A 20,871-nucleotide genomic window follows, 5' to 3' on the forward strand; every position below is an offset into this window, starting at 1 on the left:
CTTTCAAGAAGCCATACTGGATTCAGTCGCTTGTATCTCCGGACTTTTTGGGTTGGCGTTGTTGCCCTTCCTCGCTTGTGTGTGTGGCTTTGTTTGTGTGTGTGCATTTTTGCTTCTTCTGCACGCACAAATCCGCCACCTCTCTTTGTCTTTTTGCGCTTTCTGCACGTTTCTTCTGCCTGCGAGCTCGCGTCGTGGTGCGTTTGAAAGTCTCACCAGCACCAGCACCACCACCTCTGCGTGGCTGCTCTTGCTTCTTCTGCCCCCCTGCTCACGTGCAGCTGCTACACTGTGTGTGTGTGTGTGCGTGTGTGTGTGCCCACCGTGCAACCGAGGCTGTCACTCAAGTCACTTGAGACAGCGCCACATCACATGCTCGTCGCATTGCTTGTGGCACAATGAGCTGCTGTCGTCTTACATTGCATGCACCATCACGTTGTCACCACTCACCCCAATGCACACACACACACACACACACACACACACACCATTGGTTGCCCTCTTCGCTCATATCACACGCTACAGGTACCGACTGCCTTTGAATCATTTTCTTATTTCACTTTCAAGCAAGACAGGTATACTTGCATGCGTGCTCCTCAAACAATACACACCCATCCAAACAACCTCCGTAGTGTCGAGACTCGCCTTGTCGAGCGATTGTCAGCACTCACAGTTCAACTGTTTTGAACAACCACTCACACATGCACACTCTGTCGAGCACTCATGGCACCACTTCTTCCCTGACACTCATGTACGCACTCACACACGCTCACACATACACACACACACACGCACGCACGCACGTACGCACGCACGCACGCACACACACACACACATAGACAGGCACACAAACATACAGACAAACACAATACGTTCGACACACCACAGTGAATGGCTGATGAGCAGCACACCCCTGCAAGCCCTCACGCCCCTTCTCAAGCGCAACGCCACGCGCCGGCCTCTCTCGACCAGTCGCCACTAGCAACACCACACCCGCGACTCGAAGACAGCACCGGCGCCACCCCTGCCACCGCCCAGCCTTCCGTCACCCCTCCGTCTCAGTCCACCGTTGTCAACCCTGGGAGCTCCAACAGCAGCTCTACGGCTCCACCAGCCGAGGCAGCGCCCCTCCAGGGAACACGTGGTGGCGCGTGCTCCGACACTGCACACGACACCGAATCAGCACCACACAATACAACCCACCACGATACAACCCACGACAACGTCCCGCATGCCATTGCCACGTCCCACCCGCAGCAGCAGCAGCAGCAGCGTGTGCACTCCCACATTGACACCTCCGGTGTGCATGTGCTGTCTGACGCGGCGGATGACGGGATGGAGGGCGGCGAGGACGATGACGCCGGCAAGGCAGCGAATGCAAATGGGCACCACGACGACCACGACCACCACCGACAACAACAACAGCAGGGACAACAGCAGCAAGACCAACAACGCACGGGTGCAAGTGCACAGCACACCGTGGAGCCCTCTCGCAGGCCAGCCGAGACACCCGAACATGGAGACAACGCCACCAACGCCAGCAACTATAACGCCGGCGAAGGTGGTGGTAATGGTGAGGATGGCGAGGCGGAGACACCGAACACGCACGCGTCGACAGACCCCGACTCGTCATCACCATCATCGTCATCATCTGATGCAGGGAGCGGCAGCAGCACAGATGACGACAGCGACGACGATGATGGTGGAGGAGAGGCCTCTGTTGCCGTTGATTTCACCATCGACGACAGCATGATTTGTGACCTCACAGGCTTGGATGATGGCGATGATGATGATGATGGTGATGGTGGCGATGGTGATGGTGGCGATGGCAGTGGTGATGGTGGTGGTGGCGACGACAGTGGTGAAGAGGCTGACAAGAACGGTGCTGATGAAGCGAGGGGTGACGGCGATGTTGGTGGTGGTGATGTCAGGAAGCACGAGGAACCGGTGGACGGCGAGAACAGGGAATCACGCAGAGTGATTGTTGATGTGGAACAGAACCAGGATGTGCACTCTGATTTGAAACCCAAGAACGTAATAGACGACCAACAACAACAACAACAACAACAACAACAACAACAACAACAACAACAACAACAACAACAACAACAACAACAACAACAACAACAACAACAACAACGTATGACACGGACTATGGTCCTGCCCATCACCATCGACGACAGCATGATTTGTGACCTCACAGGCTTGGATGATGGCGATGATGATGATGATGGTGATGGTGGCGATGGTGATGGTGGCGATGGCAGTGGTGATGGTGGTGGTGGCGACGACAGTGGTGAAGAGGCTGACAAGAACGGTGCTGATGAAGCGAGGGGTGACGGCGATGTTGGTGGTGGTGATGTCAGGAAGCACGAGGAACCGGTGGACGGCGAGAACAGGGAATCACGCAGAGTGATTGTTGATGTGGAACAGAACCAGGATGTGCACTCTGATTTGAAACCCAAGAACGTAATAGACGACCAACAACAACAACAACAACAACAACAACAACAACAACAACAACAACAACAACAACAACAACAACAACAACAACAAGACCAAGACCAAGGGGTGCGCATTGCCATATCGCCGCGTGCGAGCGTGCAAGTGCGCAGCCCAACACGCGGTATCCTTCGCAGCAGCAACGACAAGTCTCCAGGCGACAGCGACGGCGCTCCTCGGCGTCGTGCCCGCCTCTCAACATCGCTACCAACCGTGATCGACAGCGAAGGCAATGCATTGCGCGGTTCGGGGTCTGACAGCGATGACACCAGACCGGACGCGAGTGCTGGTGATGCTGCTGCACAAGCACTCAAGCGGCACCTCCGCCGCCACCACAGCAACGGCACCCTCGCTGGTGGTGGCGGTGGTGGCAGCGATGATGACCGCTACAGCGCTCGCTATGACGCAAACCAGGACGACAGCAGCGTGGCGTACGATGGGCGCGGCGATGGTGGGTGGTCAACGGAGGTGGTGGCCGGAGACGAGTACAACGAGTTCCACAGCCCGCGGTTCCGTGCACACCGCCACTCTGCGGAGGTGCTGCTGACGCAGCGGCCCAAGAAATCGATTCTCAAGTCGCGCTCGGGGCCAACGTCGCCGCTGTCACGGCGCACACCACACCGCACAGCCACGTCCCCAGCCTCCTTCCGCCCCGCCCGCACATCACCCGCAGCTGCAACTCTTATTCCAGGACAGCAGCAGCAGCAGCAGCAGCAGCAGCAGCTACACAGCGTGCAGCAAGTGCTTGAGAATGGCCAACTTGTTGAGATGGCGGTTCCTGTGGGCGCTGCTGCCCCTATCAATGGCACACCCCCACCACCACCACAACAACAACAACAACAACAACAACAACAACAACAACAACAACAACAACAACAACAACAACAACAACAACAACAACAGTCAGGGGAGGGGCGACCAACAACGCCAGCGACGCCGACGACGCCGACGACCATCCCTGCGTTTGAGGTGCGGGAGGCGGAGGCCATTGAGCCAGAAGCAGCACCTGCACCCGTGACGAGCGACGGCAACCTGCTCACCGTACCCGGTGCTCAGGGCAAGCTGGAAGGGTCTGTTGACAGCGTGAGCGTTGGTTCGTCCACGTCGGGCCTGAGCGTGAGTGGCACCAGCAGCTGCAGTTCGTCCTACAGCAACAGCGCAAGCATGAGCGCGAGCTCAAGCGTGGGCAACCAAACAGCTTCTGCCACCACAGCATCGCCAGCAACAGCAACAGCGGCTAGCGGTATTGATGACAGCGGCGATGGTGGTGGTGGTGGCGGTGGCGATGGCCTGCAGGGGAGTGGAGCAGGGCGGCGCCGTCCGCGCACAACGCGACGTCGCGACCGGCCAGACCTCGACCACCGCGGGCTGAGCTCGTTTGACGACGGCGGGCAGTACTCGTACATGGCCACGCTGCGCGGCGGATATGTGCGGGAGCTGCGGGATGGGGCGCGCATGATGCTGGACCGGCAGCGGGAGGCGGTGAAGCTGCGGTCGGGTAAGATCAAGTACCTGGACGACGTGCGCTCCAACGGACACTTGGCCACATCAGAGGAGGCGATATACCTCAGCAGCCACCACCGCAAGCTGGGGACACCCTCATTCCTACTGCTGTTGGGCCTGCTCTCCGCCGTGCTCGACTTTGCTGTGGAGTATATTGGCACGAAGATTGTTGATGCGCGGCTCGGCGTGATGTCGTTGGACCTGCCCTACGGCACCCGCTTCTTCCTCTGGGTGCTGATTGTGCTGCTGTTTGCGCTCACTGCCATGCTGGTCACCTATTACGTCAGCAGCAAGAAGCATCGCGCAGCGGCCCGCGGCTCAGGCATCCCGGTACGTGTTTGTTTGTTTGTTTGTTTGTTTGTGTTTGTTTGTTTGTTTGTTTGTTTGTTTGTTTGTGTGTTTGTTTGTTTGTGTGTCTATGACAGGAGCTTCCTCTTGTTGTCCGCGGTGAGTCATTTCCTCACGCGCCGTTTGTCATTGCCCACTCTTCTTGCGCGTAACAGCAACTGAAGATTATTCTGAGCGGGATCCCCATTCCGAGCTATCTTGAGCTGAAGACGCTCATCTCCAAAGCCGTCGGCCTCACCCTCGCCCTCGGCAGCGGCCTCTTTGTCGGTGTGTTGTGTGTACGTTTGTGCGTGTGTGTGTGTGTGTGTCTCAACGCTGCGGTCCGACACGCTTTTATTGCCTGTAACAGTCATTGTCATCATTGCCTTGTTGCTCCCACCCACCCCCTTGATGGCCTCTCTCTTTGACGCGTCTTTCCCATATCCTCCCCCCCCCCCGAATTTTGCAGGCAAGGAAGGCCCCTTTGTTCACATTGCGACGGCGTTGGCGTCCAAGCTCACGCGCTTGCCTGTGTTCATTCACCTCCGCACAAGCGCTCCACTCATGCTCCAACTCTACGCAGCCGCAGCGTACGTGATAGTGGTGGAGCGGGGTAGGCAGTTGCTAGGGCTGGCAACTTGGTGTTGGCGTGTTTGATGTTGGTCGTGTGCATGCGTTTGCGATCTCCTACAACCCACGCACACACACGCACACACACTCACTCACGCAACACACGCAACGCATAAACACATGTGCATACACGACGCGACAGTGCTGTCGGCGTTGCCTCTGCTGTGCGGGCGCCTATTGGCGGCATATTGTTCAGCGTGGAGGTGACATCCGTGTCGTACGAGACGAGCAACTACTGGAAGTCGTTTGTCGCTGTTGCTGCGGGCACCCTTGCCGTGTTCTTCATCAGCCAGGACGGCTACAACTTCTGGACGGCGGACCTTGAGCTGGGCTCCTTTGAGAAGGGCGAGATGGTTGCGTTTGCGCTCATGGGCGTGATGGGCGGGCTGATTGGCGCCGCGTTTGTGGCGCTGCAGCACGCCCTGCTTCGTCTGCGCCGCAGCGAGCTTGCGCCATTCCTTGTCATCGAGCGGCCCGTGTTTGTGGACACGATGCTCGTTGTTGCGGCTACCGTCACCGCCGTCGTCACGTTTACGGCGGGCGAGTACCTGCAGGTGCCCCTGCGCGAGTCTGTGCAGGATCTCTTCACGACAGGCCCGCTCACGCCGACCAACGGCACCGTGGCCACAGACCTGCATGCCCACTGGACAGCAGAGACGCACGTGTTCACATCCCTCTTCATCTACGGGCTGGTGATTTTCCTCCTCTCTGCGCTCTCCACGACGCTCACCATCCCCGCTGGCCTCTTCCTGCCTGTGCTGGCTGTTGGCGCCGGGTGGGGTCGGCTGTGCGGCGAGGCCATGGTGTCGTGGTTCCCCGCGTACGACATTGTTCCCGCAGGCTACGCCCTTGTTGGCGCAGCTGCTCTCGGCGCAGGCGTCACGCGCACCGTGTCCACAGCGGTACGGGCTGCTGAAGACTTGCGCGATGTGTGGTGACGGCGGCGGTGATGGTGGTGCTTTGTTTAAGCAGTTGTTGCTTGTGCCTTGTTGAAGCAGTTGTTGCTGGGTTTTGATTATGTTGTTTTTGCCACAGCTTCGTTGCTGGTCCGATGTCATCTACGCCCGTTTAACTCTGCTGCAACGCACTCATCCAACTGCTTACGCACCCCTTGTTGCTTGCAGGTGATCCTGATGGAGGCGGTTGGTTCTGTGGCGATGATTGTGCCGCTTCTTGCCGCTGTTGGCCTGGCCATTGTGGTTGGCAACCTGTTCACGCTCAACGTGTACGACTCGATATTGTCGCTCGGGGACTGGCCGTACCTGCCCACCATCCGCGCAGACGCCGCGTTCCAGCTGACGGCGGGGCAGGTCATGCACAAGCTGGTGGACGATGACGATGGCGACGACGACGATGGCGACGACGACGATGGTGATGGTGATGGTGATGGTGATGGCGAGGGCGACTCGTCTGACGATTCTGGGAATGATACCGACACGCCTGTGGAAGGTTCGGAGGAGCGAGCAGCCGCGAGTGCGCGCGTGAATGGGAGTGCCAGGCGCTCCCGTGTACGCGAAGACAGTGATGATGATGACGATGGTGAGGACGAACGCTCACAACAGAGCGGCGGAACAGGCGAAGATGAGGATCAGCAGCAGCAACAACCGAGCGCAGAGGCACGCGGGTCTGCGTCTCGCCCTTCGGTCATCGCCGTCGCCAGCAGCAACGCCCAGCAGCAGCAGCAGGGGCAACAAGGGGAAGAGCAAGCAGAGGAGGAGGAGGAGCAGCAGCAGCAGCCAGCAGAGCAGCCAGGGCAGGTACCGAAGCCCTCCTCGCTGGATGGCGTGTCCACCGTGGACAGTCTGCGCATGACGCAATCCGATGCTGTTCGCCGGAAGATCAAGACGCATTCGCGGCTGCGCATGCCCGAGCGCGTGTTGCCTGTGCTGCCGCGGTTCACGACGCTTGGAGAGTTGCAGCGGGTCGTGCTGACCAACTTCCCGCCATTCAACCAGCTGATTATGCTGGTGGACACGACAGAGAGCATGCTGCTGCTTGGCACGATGAACCGCGAAGAGCTGGCCGCCGCCTACCACACGTGCCTGAGCAAAATGATGCAAGAAGCACTCGGAGAGCGGCAGAGCAAGAAGCGACGCACGGGCCCCCGCGTTAAGTTTGCCCAGCAGTCGACGGTGATCCAGGTGGAGGAGGATAATGACGGTGATGACGACGACAACTCCACGTCGCAAACGCAGCAGCAGAATGGGCAGCCGCGTGGCGGGCAGAAGCAGCCGGGCACCACGACGCGTGGTGCGGGGTGGATCTCGTCGCTCGTGCCGTCCAAGGCGAGGCAGGGCACGGTGCGGTCGTACACGCAGCTGATCCGGCAGCAGTACGGCACCGTGTATCAGCGCGGGTTTATGCAGCAGCTCAAGTCCAGGCGCATCGACCTGTTTGACTTTGAGAACGTTCCCGTGAACCCTGCCCCGTTCCAGGTGCTGCGGCAGACGCCCCTGCCGGAGCTGGTGTACACGCTGTCCATGCTGCACACGCACTACGCGGTGGTGCTCGAGTATGGGCGGCTGGTTGGCGTGTGCACGAAGGAGCGGATTGTGGAGGCAGTGCGCGACGTGTCACGGCACGGGCTGCCGTCGTTCCTGCGGCGGCGGCGGCGGGAGCCCGTGGGCGTGCCCGTCTCGGAGGGGGCGGAGATTGGAGCACAGGAGCCGCCGGCCGAGGCAGCGCGACCAACGGTTATGGAGCTGCACCAGTTTATGATGCAGCAGCAGCAGGGGTCTGACCAGGACGGCGCAGGGCAGGGCGAGCAAGCGGGCGAAGCCGGCAGCGCACAAGACGACGACCAGCAGCAGCAAGAACAAGGGCAAAGGCAAGCGCAAGGACAGGCGCAAGGGGCTGAAGAGGGTACGACACAACAACCCGCGGTTTCAAAGACACCATCGAGCTTGGCGAATCTCTTCCAGGGCATGACCTCACCGCCACCGAGCAACGGCGGCGCTGATGCTGATGGCGGTGGCGGTGGCGGTCAAGACGACAGTGACGACCACGCGGGCGCAACCGAGGTGCAACAGCAGCCGCAGCCCAGCAGCCCAGTTGGCGATGATGGCGGCAGCGACGGTGAAGGCGACGCCGAGGATGGTGACGCCGATGAAGACCGCAGGGGCGAAGAAGATGACGGCGATGAAGCAGCGGGGGCAGATGATGACTCAGATCACGCTGGCGCTGTTGAGGTGCTGATTGACGAGCTGTCGCCAGTGGCGGAGGCAGATGCGGTGGATCATCAGCAGGATGTGAATGTCGATGACCATCCTGACAAGCAGCGTGATGCTGATGAACCCAGTATGGCAACGAACACAAACGGTGCTGGTGCAGCGACATCTGATGCCTTGGGGGCGCAACAAGAGCTGCAACAAGAGCTGCCACAACAACAGCCACAACAACAGCCACAGCAGCAGCAACAGGTGCCGCCCACAAACAGCGCCACGGCCAACTTGGCGTCGTCGCTTGAATCGCTGTCATCACTGCAATCACCACGTGGATCCTCGCACGCCCTTGCGCCACGTGCACCGGATAACCGGTCCAACTCCATTGACCAGGACATTGACGCGTCGCTGGTTGTGCACCACCGTGCACCGCCGTCGCCGCACGTGTCGCGACGATCAACGCAGATGAGCCTTGCGTCGCAGGGGCTGGATGGCAGCCACGACGGCAGCAGCGGTACTGGTGGCACAACGATCCCAAGTGTGCGCAACAGCTTGGTGAGCACGGGCTCTGATCGGCGGCCTGCTGTCACGTCGCCGCTTCGCCACTCGGAAGGTGTTGTGGACGTGGATGCGGGCAACGCCCCCAGCAGCGTGGCCACCGTCGCCCCGCCCGCAGATGCGACCGCCACAACAACAGCATGTGCACCACCAACAGCAGCAGCGCCGGTGATGACGACAGCAGCGCCAACAGCAGAGGCGACAGTTGCGCCAGCAGCTCTGAAACCGCTGCTTGCGGCTGTCGCTGCCACCAATGGTGATACCAGTGGTGTTGGTGGTGATGGTAGTACGACCAATGGGGATGCCACGGGTGCTGCGGGCGTGACTGGCGACGGTGCGCGGGACGGCCGCGGTGGAAGTGTGAGCGACAGCGGACTGAGCCGCATGAGCACGTGGGAGGCAGCGACAACAGCGAGTGAGCCAGACCGCGACCAGCACAACGACCGTGGTGATGACAGTGATGGTGATGATGACAGTGATGGTGATGACTCTGATTCTGATGGGGGCGGGGAGCAAGTGGTGATTGATAGCAGCGGCATGCTTGATGGCATGGGTATGCTGCTGGAGAATGGAGAGGACGCTGACGGTGGCGATGAAGAGGAGGATGGTGATGCCATGCTGGGTGGTGTGGGAGATGAGGGCACCATTGAACTCACTGTGCCGACCCTCGCCAGCGGCAGCAGCGACGACGACGATGATGATGATGATGATGATGATGATGATGATGATGATGATGATGATGATGATGATGATGATGATGATGATGATGATGATGATGATGATGATGATGATGATGATGATGGTTCCTCTGCGCAACAGCCACCACCTTCGCAACCAGTTCAGCAGCCAGAGCAACAAGAGCATCAGCATCTGCCAGTGACGCTAACTGTGGAAGGCGCCGATTTCTCGCAAGTGACGGATGTATGACGCTGCACAGAAGTTTGTGGCCTCTTCCTCACTCACCATTTTGCATAATCAACCAACATCGCTTGGATTGCGGTGTCTGGCACGTGTGTGTTTGTGTGTGTTTGTGTGCGCGCGTTTGCTTGGGTTGTGCTGAGCACAATCCACGCTGTTCAACTTCACTTTGTTGTATGCGTGAGTGTATGTGCGTCAATGTGTCCGTGTGAGAGATTGTGGTGTGTGTGTGTATGTGTGTGTGTGTGTATGTGTGTGTGTGTGTATGTGTGTGTGTGTGTGTGTATGTGTGTGTGTGTCCGTCCTACTATGCCCCATCTCTTTTGCCTTTCCTTTCGTTTGTTTTCGGTTCACTCGACTAGTCATGAGGGGCTTGCACCTGCAAGAAGGAAAAAGAATATACAACACAACCATGAAGCGTGCTGATTTGATATCGCCGCTTCTTCAAGAAGCAAGCAGCCATTATGGTCTTCAAGCAACAGCGCCATGTGCGGGTGGGCGCAAAGAAAGTAAGGAGACAGGAAATAACAGCATTTGTGTCATTGTAACATGACAGCAGGTGGAGAGGATAGAGGTCGGAAGGAAGGAAGACCATGCAAACAGCCGTGCGCGCACGATCAAGACAGACGCAGTGTCTTGTTTTGGGGCATCCTTTTGTTTGGACTTGTCAGTCCTTGCGTCCTGCTCTTGTCATCAGCTTGAGCGCCTTGTCGCGTCCTTCTTCTGGCCTGGTCCCTTGGGGCGATGCCTGAACTTTCAATAGTCCTTGCTGACGCTGTCGGTCCTTTTTTTCCCCGGTGGCCAAACACCCGAAGAGCACAACGAGATGCGCCCCACATGCGGGAGGTTGTATGTTTGTGCGCGTGTGTGTGTACGTTCAGATTCTATCTGCTCGCCTGTGTGCGTGTGTGTTTGCTAGTGTTAGTTTCGTGTGTGTGTGTGTTTGTTGGTGTGTGTGTTTGCTTGTATGTGTGTTTGTGTTTGTGTGTGTGTGTGTGTGTGTGTGTGTGTGTGTGTTTGCTTGTGTGGGTGGTGCTGATGATGTACGTTGTGTGAATGAGAATCAAGTACATTCCCCTGAAAGAGTGCCCCTCTGTCCTCTCTGTCTCTTTCGTGATCGGCGCCACCACCGACCGTCGCTGTGCTTGGCGTTCAGCACGGGCCTGTTCTTCGTGCTTGCGGCGCTCCTTCTCCTTCTTCACGGCCTCTCGCGATGACTTTGAGTCTGGGGTGCGATCATCGTCCCCAAACAGGTCAGTCTTGATCGACTTGGCCTGCGCCTTCATCAGCTGCTTGCCTACAACGTCCATCGCTGTCGTATGTGTCGCGGTGTGTGTGTGTATTGTGGTCTGTATTGGGTGTTGGTTATTTATGGTGTCTCAAAATCAAACAGCATGGACTTTGATGAGATCCTGAGCGAAGTGCAGCGCGCAACCAAAGAGGTGAGTGATGAATGTGTTGTGGTCGGTGACAGAGCCAGTGTCTGTTGCCTGCTTGATCCAAGCAAGCAGCATGTTGCTGCTGCTGCTGCTGCTGTGTGTGTGTGTGCAGTCTCTCTCTCTCTCTCTCTCTCTCTCTCTCTCTCTCTCTCTCTCTCTCTCTCTCTCTCTCTCTCTCTCTCTCTCTCTCTCTCTTTGTGCTTGTCCATGTGCCACAGCTGTAGCGCTGTTCGCCTCACTCTCTGCCGTGTAACATACATGCATGCATACCCACGTGCGCTCGCGACTGCAGTTGCAAGTGTCGTTTGCCAATCAAGGTGGCGTCATTGTGTTTGATTCCTCCAGCACCGCAGCATCCTGCCTGTGCGTGCAGATTGATCGCCTCCTCGAGCACGGGTGCGTGCGTGTGTGTGTGTGAGTGTGTGTGTGTGTCTGTGTGTTTGTGTGTGTCTGTGTGTCTCTGTGTGTCTGCCTGTGTGTGTCTGTGTGCGTGAGTGATGAGTGGGCGTACGGGTTGACCTTGTGCACACACACACACAACCCATGCACAGGCTGCAGAAAAAGTATGCCAAGGACTCATATTGGAAGCTGATCAAGCACTACTCACACAAGGGCGTCATCGAAGAGGTACATGCCTACGCACATACACAAGCGCAACCGGCATGTTCTCTCGCTCCAACGATATCCCGCTCCGAAAAACACACACTCACACTCACTCACACACTCACACTCACACACTCGCACACTCGCACACTCACACACCGCGCTTTTGCTTGTATTTGGTTGCTTGCTTGTTAACAGCTCAAGGGGCTGCAGCATGTCAAGACACGCAAGGGCCGGTGCCGCGCCTGGATTCGGCTGGCTCTCAATGAAGCCCTGCTTGAGAGCTACTTCAACAACTTCCTCAGTGACCCAGCTGTGCTCCACAAGATCTACGAACGGTGCGTCATGCACGCGTGTGCATGTGCGTGTGCGTGTGCGTGTGCGTGTGCGTGTGCGTGTGCGTGTGCCTGCTCATGAATCAACCCCTTGATTTGCCCTTATGACTAACATACTCCTCATGACTGTCTTTTCCACTGCTCTCCTGTTTCATCGGTTGATGGTGATGTTGTGTGTGTCTTCATCGCCAACACAGCTACGCCTTCCTGCTGCGAGCAGAGGTGTGCGCATGTGTGTGTGTGTGTGTGTGCTCATGTGTGTACATGTGTGCCTGCGCGTGCGGCTGCATATCCAGCCACGGTTCTGGGCATCCGTGTGCCCCTGACGTTTCTGCTTTGCCCTCGACGACGCTGCCTGCTCACTGGCTCGCGTGCCGTGGACTGTTGACTGTGGACAGGAGATGGGCGTGGTGACGATGCTGCTGTCCGGTTTGGAGCAGATGCGGTTCAGCCTCGATCTCGTGAGTGCTCGTGATGCGGCTGTGTACGTTATTGCAGATGGCACGCGTGGCCATCGCAACAGAGGCAGCATGCGCATACATGTTTGATGTTTTGCACGCTCACACACACGCACACACCTGCCTCCAAAGCACTCACTCACACACACATACATGCACGCACACATACATGCACACACACATGCACACACACACACATTCGTGTGAGCGCAGGATGTGGCTGAATTTGATCCAATCAAGGGCGCAGGCGTGCAGGTGACACGTGCTCTTCCGTCAGCATCAACAACAGCAACAGCAAGTTGGCAGCCATCGATGTCAGCCGCTGAATATAGCCAGCACGGCGACGGTGGCCTGAACGCACCAGCGAGCTCAAGCTCAAGCACAACATCTGTTGCAGCAGCAACAACACACCGCGTTGCCTTGGAGCAGGGAGGTGTTGTGTCTGTGATGAAGCACACAAAGGCCAAGCCCAAGCCCAAGCCCAAGGTGAAGACGAAAGCGAAAGCGAAGAAGAAGAGCAGGACGAAAGCAAAGGAGAGCAGAAAGGCCGCGCAAGCAGTGGATGTCGTGGGTAGCGAGTTGGGGCACGATGATGGTGATGATACTGATGTTGCTCCTGATGTTGATGATGTTGATGTTGGCGAGAAGCACGCAGTTGGCGTTGGTGCTGGTGATGATGATGATGCCGACGCCGACACTTCCATTGGTGCTGTTGGTGTATTTGAGGAGGACCCAGCGTCGGAGAAGGATGATGGGGAGGCAAAACAAAAAGAAGGTGATGGCGGTGCAATGGTGAGTGAGACCATCCCACAACAGCAGGGCAGCACCGAAGCAGCAGGGGAAGGAAAGAGCGGTGCGGTCACGGAAGGCGGCACGCATGCCACCACAACGCAACTGCAACTGCACGACGACAACGTAGACGATGACATTCGTGCGCACCATAACAACGATGGTGCTGGTTCCATGGCGACCACCACCGATACTCGGGATGCTGTCGAGAGGAAGGAGGAGGCTGTGGTGGCACCAGTTGCTGTCGCACCTATGGCCACTGAAGTGAGCGGGAATGGAGTTGCTACTGATGCCAAGCACAACGGCGATCGCAGTGACAATGACGACAAGCACGGCGAGGATGAGGCAGGTGCACCTGCAACTGGTGGTGCTGCTGACACTCAGGGCCATCCGATGAATCGAGGACAAGGAAAGGAAGAACAAGACGCACAAGAGAAGGATGGTGCTGATGGTGTGGAGTCGAATGTCGGAGTAGCTGCCGTGGCAGTGGAGGGGAGTGTGGATGCTGCCAAGGAGACTGCAGATGCTACTCAACAACAACAACAACAACAACAACAACAACAACAACAACAACAACAACAACAACAACAACAACAACAACAACAACAACCGCGGTTGGAGGGTGGTGGCGAAGAGATGAAGGATGAGAGCTCACAATCGCCGCCACCAGAACAGGCACCATCTGCATTACCACCTTCACCACCCTCACCACCACCAGCAACGACAGCACAGCAGACACAGCATTCGGCTGCACAGGAGCAACAACCGGAAGTCGACGATGGCGCGGGTAATGGTGATGGTCCGGACGCCAGCGAGGCGCAGGGCATCGAGCAGGGGAGGGCCAGTGACATGAACATTGGTGAAGGTGGTGATGCTGCTGATGCTGGTGATGATGCTGTTGAGAGGGGGCAAGAAGAGGGAAGAGAAGGTGGTGGCTGGCTTGCAGAAGTCGTACGCGAATCCACACCGCTGAAGGAAGAGAGACATCACCATGAGGTGCCATCTCGCATGAATGATAGCGCTGGTGATGATGGTGATGGTGATGGTGTTGCAGCAGGGGGGCTGACCGGCATCAGCGTTGCCGCGCGTCTTCAAGCTGTTGTGAGTGGGGGTGTGGATGATGGCATGGGCGTTGCAGGTGGTAACGAGGACACACCAGTGGAAACCGATTCAGCGATGCCACCAAACGATGGTGGCAATGCTGATACAAGTGTTGGTGACGAGGGCAGTGACGTGGCAGTTGATGCAAAGGAGACGGCAGAGGTGGCACAAGAAGAGCGCAGCATTCAAGTGGACACAATGTCCGGTGGTCAGGACGTGCAATCCTCCTCCCTTGGTGCACACTTTCCAGGTGCGATCGATTATGTGTGTGAGTGAGTGAGTGGGTGTGTGTGGGTGTGTGCTTGGTTGATTTGTGCCGGTTGCTGTCGCGATCACAAGGCTTTGCGCTCTTGTTAGTGCTTCTCTCACCACCACCACCACCACCACCACCATCATCTATCATCATCACCTCTTCCTCTTCCTCCTGTTCCCCTGCAACGACGACTGTGACTGCCAGGGAGCGAGCGCGGGCTTGACGTACCGCCGCAATCCGATCTTCTCCTCCTCGCGCGCATGAATATTCTTCAGTCTGATGATGAGGACCTCAAACGCGTCAGTTATTGTCGTCGTTGTTTAAGTTGTTGTCGTTGCTGCTGCTGGATGGTTGTGGTGTTTTGATGGCGGAGGTATCCATCGGTGATATGGTAGAGCAGCAAGCACACCGATAACAATTTCGTGTGTTCATGTTGACACGTGATATTGCGCGTTCATTTCGCGTCTACCGTGTCCTGCCTTACGCCACATGATTCAATGTTCTCACATACCCATCACTGTCATTGCAGGTGATTCACGTGTCACTGGTGGCGTCACGGTCCGAGATTCCAGCGCTCTTTGTCATCTCTAGTGTTCGCGTGTACGTCGTCGTGCTGACACCGAAAGGTAACACCACAGCCACAGTGCAGCGCCCTGTGTGTGTGTGTGTGTGTGTGTGTGTCTGTGTGTGTGTCTGTGTCTGTGTATGTGTGTGTCTGTGTATGTATGGTGCTGTTCTCGTTCAAAGGCGAAGAAAGTTGTCCAACACGTTGCACTGCTGTCGCCATCATCACATCGCTCTGGGCTGTTCAAACCATCTTCTTGTCACGAACACTCCTGTCACGTGTGCGCGCGTATGTGTGTGCGTTGACGCAGCGTCATGGGGAGATTCTCGTCGGGTTTTCGCCCAGCGTGCTGGAGGTGTGAGCAGTCATGCCAGAACAGCCACTGCGGCGCCTGATTGCACACTTAAACAAACCCCCTCACTTCCAGGCTTGCACAAACATACACACACACACACACACACACACACACGCACACACACACACACACAAACACGCATACTCACATTAACTGACACACACGCACACACACACACACATACACTTTACCCGAACTGACGGCACATTGTTTTGCATTCGCTGCCACATCGCTCCAGGTGTTTGGTGTTGTGATGGGTGGACAGGGCTTCCTGCTGCATTACAAGAATCCAAAGGTCGACAAGTCCCTCCGACACCTCACGCTCATCACCGGTGACCAGGTGAATGCGCACAACACCGCGTGCCAGTGAATGACACCCCGTTGGCGTTTGTTGTCATATGGTTGTATCTTTACACGCTTGAATGCATACATGTGTACACACGCACGCACGCACGCACGCACACACACACCAACCAAAACATGTGCTTGCATGCTCATTGCATCACGCCTGTGCGTGTGCAGGATGTCACGAACAGCGTGATGATTGATCTTCAGACGCGATCACCGTCACTCGTCGTCCAGCCCACTGACGCCCACCGCAAGAGTGCCATCCACTCTCTCTTCGACCAGTTGGACGTTCGTTTGTGTGCATGTGTACGCCGTTTATGTGTCCATGTGTCCATGTGGGCTAAGCGTGCTGTGTGCGAGTTGTGTTCAGAGAGTGTGTGAATGTGCATTGTGTATTGTGTGTGTGTGTGTGTGTGTGTGTGTGTTTGCCAATCTTCACACGAACGCTGCTCGCTCCCTCGCACGCCCGCACACGAAAAAAATTCACGTTTAACCCCACACCCCAACACGCACGTGTGTGTGTGTGTGTGTGTGCTTGCGCTGCACAGATCCCGCTGTCGTCGCCGCAGTATTTTGTGTGCTACGCTGCTGGCGAGGCGAAGGCGGTGACCGTCATCACAAACAACGAGGGTGAGATGAAAATCACGCGCGTACGCCAAGGAGAAGGGTGACGGGCTGCTTATTTGCCCGCCGTTGCTTGCGGCTGTCTACGTTCGCTGTTTGCACTGTCAACGTCGTCTGCATCGTCAGCGTCGTGTGTGTGTGTGTTTGTTTGTTTGTTTGTTTGTTTGTTTGTTTGTTTGTTTGTTTGTTTGTTTTTTTTTTTTGTGTGTGTGTTTGTTTGCGCTTGTTTGTTTGTTTGTTTGCTTTTTGTGTGTGTGTGTGTGTTTGTTTGCGCTTATTTGCTTTGCTTGTGGCATCCCTTTGGTTTGGTTTCCACAAAATCGCACAATTGCTCCACTCAAGTGCCTCCCTCACTCCCAATTTCCATCGACGTGTGACATATGTGGCGCAGTCCAACATCAGGGTACGCTGCAGTGCAAACGGGAGCGATTTCTCGGCGGCGTCACGTGGAAACCGTTTGATGTCCGCCTGAGGTGCGCCATCCACTCACAGTGTTCTGCGGCGCGGGTGTGTGTGTGTGTGTGTGTGTGTGTGTGTGTGTGTGTGTGTGTGTGTGTGTGTGTGTGTGTGTGTGTGTGTGTGTGTGAGGGGGAGGCAATAATGTCATGGTGGAGGATGGGGCACAATGGGTGTGTGCAGAATGCCCTTCCCTTGTAGTTCTTTGTTTCGCATTCGTTGACTCATGGCACTGCTGTCGAAACCATCCTTGTAGGCAAGATGCTCTTCACCTGACGTCCAAGGTACGTACAGATGGGAATGCATGCTAGATGGGTGCATTTCGTTTCGGTTCAATTCACGTTGCGCCACTCATTTCACTTCTTACACACACGCTCACACCAGGAGGATTCACATCAGCGGTTTTCCATTTCGCGACGAACACGAGGATTCACCTGCAGATCAGGTCTGGTGCACGCATGTCAAGTGTGTGTGTGTATGTGTGTGTGTGTGTATGTTGGTGTGTCCTTCCCACTTCTTCCACAGCTTGTTCACACACACACACACGCACATCCCTCCCCCCTCACCTCGTCATCCCTCCATCTGTCCCGCTGCCAGTGCATGACGAGCGACCGCACTGCTTTGAGATCAGCACCGTTGACCACGAACCACTCGTGCTGGTAATGTCACACCCAGCGAGACTTGGCTGATGGCAGAAGCAGCGAGCGAGCGGGCGAGCTATTGAGCGTGTTTTTTCTTCACTCACTTTCGCTCGCGTATGCACACACACACACATACCCACACACACTCTCTCACGCATGCACAACAGTCTACCAGCAATCGGCTGGCCAAGTTGGAGTGGATCTCCAACATCCAATCACCAACGCGACCCATCATCAAAGCACACGCCATCACCACACCGCCACCACGGCTGCATGCCAGTCGCGTGTGCTCGTGGCTCTTTGTGTCCGTCGTTCTCTCTGGTGACCAGCTCCACATCTGCCGCGAAAACCACGCAACGTTCTCCCTAACGTGAGCGCCCATGTACCCGTGTATCTGCTTGTTGGCTCAAATGCTTGACACGTGGATTTGAATGAATGCTTGCTTGCGTGTGCATGTGTATATGTCTGTGTGTCTGTCTGTGTGTGTGTGTGTCTGTGCGTGTGTTTGTGTGTGTGTGTGTGTGTGTGTGTCATCGCAGTGACGTGGTTCTCGTTCGCACTCACACTGACATCACACGCACCCATCATGCACCTCATACACCTCACACCATTTATCCCTCTCGCTCCCACTAGCCGTGTTGGGTCCGTGTCTGTGGAGCACGTTGCAAGCCTGGACATCACAACCCTGCGCGGCGACGATGGAGGTGTTAATGATGCTGATGACGATCCAGTGATGGTGGACATGACATTTGAGGATGATGATGATGACGATGAAGACGATGCTGATGCACGTGCTGGGCTGCGTGACAGCAGCCGCGGCAGTGGTGATTCAGATGGTGGTGCTTCGATTGTCAGCGATGGTGATGGAAGATTGCGGCTGCTGTTCAAGACGCGCAACGCTGCGCTCTGCTTCCGTGCGGCGCTGAGCGATGTGTACCAGGACATGTACCAAATCCCGCTCCCAGCACTGCATTCCTGACGCCTCAATGTGTGTGTGTGTGTGTTTGTGTGTGTGTGTGTGCGTGCATGTGTGTATGCGTGCGTGTTTTTGTGTGCGTGTGTGTGTGTGTGCGTGTGTGTGTGTGTGTGTGTGGTGTGGTGTGGCAGCTTTTCTCTGTGTGCTCGGTCGTGTACAGCGGTGTTGCACCACACGTATAATACAACAATAACAACAACGGCGGCAGCGGCAACAACAAGACAAAGGCGAGCAGTTGCAAACGGAGTTGTAACAAAGTGCAGAACCATTTCAGAACGATATTCACTTCGACACACAGGCACACTAGACATTGCTCAAAACAGTGTCATGGCACAGGCAGTTATCTATCCTTTCTCAACATACATCACGTCACGTCACAGCACTGCATACCACGCATCGTCCTCACATCTGTTTGCTTCGCTTCGTGGGCTGTGTTCCATCGTCCACGCTTGCTCTCTTCTGCTGTTGTTGCTGTTGTTGCTGCTGTGCTTGCTGCTGGCTGCTTCGCTTTGCTGCTGTGCCACCACCCTTTGCCCGCCTGTGCGCGTGTGTGGGATGCTGCTGGTGTGCGCTGGGCGTGCCTACCATGCGCTCCAGTGCCAATATTGCAGCCCTGTTGCCCGCGTCAAGCACGTGCTCCGATGTCATGTTCATTCTTGACCGCAGTGTTGGTGGGGCTGTGCAACGAGGCAAGGGCGGGGGGAGGAGGAGTTGAGGTGGTGGCTGAAGGTGTGTGGAGGTGCGGTCATGCAACAAACGGCAGTAGCGAACGTCTGCTTGCGCTTCGCACGGCACATCATGAGCACACAAGCGAGTGCACGTGCACACACACACACACGTACGTCGATATCGCTCGTCATGTTGTGGGTCCTTCGCTGTGTGTGATTTGGGAGAGAAGATGGCATCTGTGTCTTCCGATTTTGCCACCTGTTCCCGTGCTGTTGCAACCGCGCATCCAAGGCAGAGAGAGAGAGAGTGTGTGTGTGTGTGTGTGTGTGTGTGTGTTCGCGCCACATCAAGTCACACCAACCATGTTAACTTACCAATTGACAATGCTTTCCTCAGGTGGAACATGGTGGATGCCTGTGGTGGTGGTCGGTACGTGGTGCCGCGTCTTGAATAAGATGATGGTTGATCGCAATCAAACACACACGTACACATACTCACACACATACATACATACATACATACATACATACATACATACATACATACATACATACATACATACATACATACATACATACATACATACATACATACATACATACATACATACACAAGCAGTGCAAGGGCAACAAGCAGGGGCCACCATGGCGGACGCACCAGACGGCTGGATACAACGGAGCACACATCTGGTGCTTGGAAGGCATTGCCGCGGGCAACGTAATAGTAAGCCAGCGGCTTTGGTGGTCGCCCGCGCTGCGTCAGCTGCTTTCGGATGACTTGCAACACAGGGTCCTGTGCATGGGAAACCGCGTACTCCACACCTTCATAGTTCCTGTTTCACATGTGTTGTGTGGGAAGCGTGCAAAGGCCGATGCGTGAGTGTGTGTGAGAGTGTGTGTGAGTGAGTGAGTGAGTGAGACAGTGTGAGTGTGTGTGAGTGTGTGAGTGTGAGTGTGTGTGTGTGAGTGTGTGTGTGTGTGAGAGAGTGAGTATGCGTGTGTGAGTATGCGTGTGTGAGTGAGATCAAAGCAGCAAGCATGAAAGAGGGATGCCATCTCCGTCTGCGACACTACCACCACTATGTCTCTCCACTGCACATCACACTGACTTGAGGCGCTCTGGGTCAATGCCTTCCTGTTTCTGGCGTTCGTTCAGCGACTCTCGCTCGTAGAAAGGGTTGGAGTCCGGGTGGCCAAAGTAGTCCAACACATTGGCATCTTGTTTTGTGTGTGTGTGTGTGTGTGTGTGTGTGTGCGTGTGTGTGTATGTGTGGTGTGTGTGTGTGTGTGTGTGTGTGTGTGTGTGCGTGTGTGTGTATGTGTGGTGTGTGTGTGTGTGTGTGTGTGTGTGTGTGTGTGTGTGTGTGACCAGTAGCGGTGAGCGAACAACGCGGTAACAGTGCAGGCGTCGCAAAGCGACAACAAGACCAGTGCGGGCAAACAAACGCATGCCAAACACGTGTCGACATACATGTCAAAGCGTGCGGCGGGAAGCGTGGATCATACCTACATCGCAAACATACGTATGTGCATGTGGGAAGTGAGTGCATGGGTAAAGTAGCGATCATGCGTGAGGCGGCACACACTGCACTGCACACACACACACACACATACACCACTCACCACACACCACTCAACACACACACACACCACTCAACACA

General features: G+C 56.1%; 4 protein-coding genes across 4 annotated transcripts; 2 read left to right on the plus strand and 2 right to left on the minus strand.

Annotated features, from left to right (window-relative positions):
- Positions 1–119: 119 nt before the first annotated feature.
- PTSG_00856 (uncharacterized protein) lies at positions 120–10,055 on the plus strand. Its single transcript, XM_004998268.1, has 7 exons — positions 120–197; positions 526–575; positions 840–4,335; positions 4,509–4,620; positions 4,802–4,922; positions 5,105–5,864; positions 6,087–10,055. The coding sequence occupies exons 3-7, from the start codon at positions 892–894 to the stop codon at positions 9,606–9,608; spliced, it is 7,959 nt and encodes a 2,652-aa protein (XP_004998325.1). The 5' UTR covers positions 120–197; positions 526–575; positions 840–891; the 3' UTR covers positions 9,609–10,055.
- PTSG_00857 (uncharacterized protein) lies at positions 9,924–10,909 on the minus strand (the record flags this gene model as incomplete). The annotated part of the gene is made up of 2 exons (XM_004998269.1): positions 9,924–10,383; positions 10,727–10,909. The coding sequence occupies 2 exons, from the start codon at positions 10,907–10,909 to the stop codon at positions 10,267–10,269; spliced, it is 300 nt and encodes a 99-aa protein (XP_004998326.1). The 3' UTR covers positions 9,924–10,266.
- An 84-nt stretch (positions 10,910–10,993) lies between these two features.
- Positions 10,994–18,545, plus strand: PTSG_00858 (uncharacterized protein; the record flags this gene model as incomplete). The annotated part of the gene is made up of 19 exons (XM_004998270.1): positions 10,994–11,041; positions 11,331–11,434; positions 11,590–11,665; positions 11,840–11,979; positions 12,174–12,198; positions 12,375–12,437; positions 12,648–14,574; positions 14,782–14,876; positions 15,107–15,232; positions 15,453–15,497; positions 15,736–15,837; positions 16,020–16,133; positions 16,394–16,475; positions 16,861–16,942; positions 17,182–17,209; positions 17,310–17,370; positions 17,523–17,584; positions 17,734–17,936; positions 18,200–18,545. The coding sequence occupies 19 exons, from the start codon at positions 10,994–10,996 to the stop codon at positions 18,543–18,545; spliced, it is 3,729 nt and encodes a 1,242-aa protein (XP_004998327.1).
- Positions 18,546–18,944: 399 nt separating this feature from the next.
- PTSG_00859 (uncharacterized protein) lies at positions 18,945–20,743 on the minus strand (the record flags this gene model as incomplete). The annotated part of the gene is made up of 6 exons (XM_004998271.1): positions 18,945–19,219; positions 19,385–19,480; positions 19,586–19,625; positions 19,869–20,043; positions 20,320–20,428; positions 20,734–20,743. The coding sequence occupies 6 exons, from the start codon at positions 20,741–20,743 to the stop codon at positions 18,945–18,947; spliced, it is 705 nt and encodes a 234-aa protein (XP_004998328.1).
- Between the last annotated feature and the right edge of the window lie 128 nt (positions 20,744–20,871).

This window comes from Salpingoeca rosetta (assembly GCF_000188695.1).
Source record: "Salpingoeca rosetta unplaced genomic scaffold supercont1.2, whole genome shotgun sequence".
Taxonomy (NCBI): domain Eukaryota; class Choanoflagellata; order Craspedida; family Salpingoecidae; genus Salpingoeca; species Salpingoeca rosetta.

Coding starts and splice junctions, on each gene's coding strand:
- PTSG_00856 (XM_004998268.1), top strand. CDS start 892: ATGGCTGATGAGCAGCACACCCCTGCAAGCCCTCACGCCCCTTCTCAA. Junction 4,923..5,104: donor CAACTCTACGCAGCCGCAGC/GTACGTGATAGT, acceptor ACGACGCGACAG/TGCTGTCGGCGTTGCCTCTG. Junction 5,865..6,086: donor CGCGCACCGTGTCCACAGCG/GTACGGGCTGCT, acceptor TGTTGCTTGCAG/GTGATCCTGATGGAGGCGGT.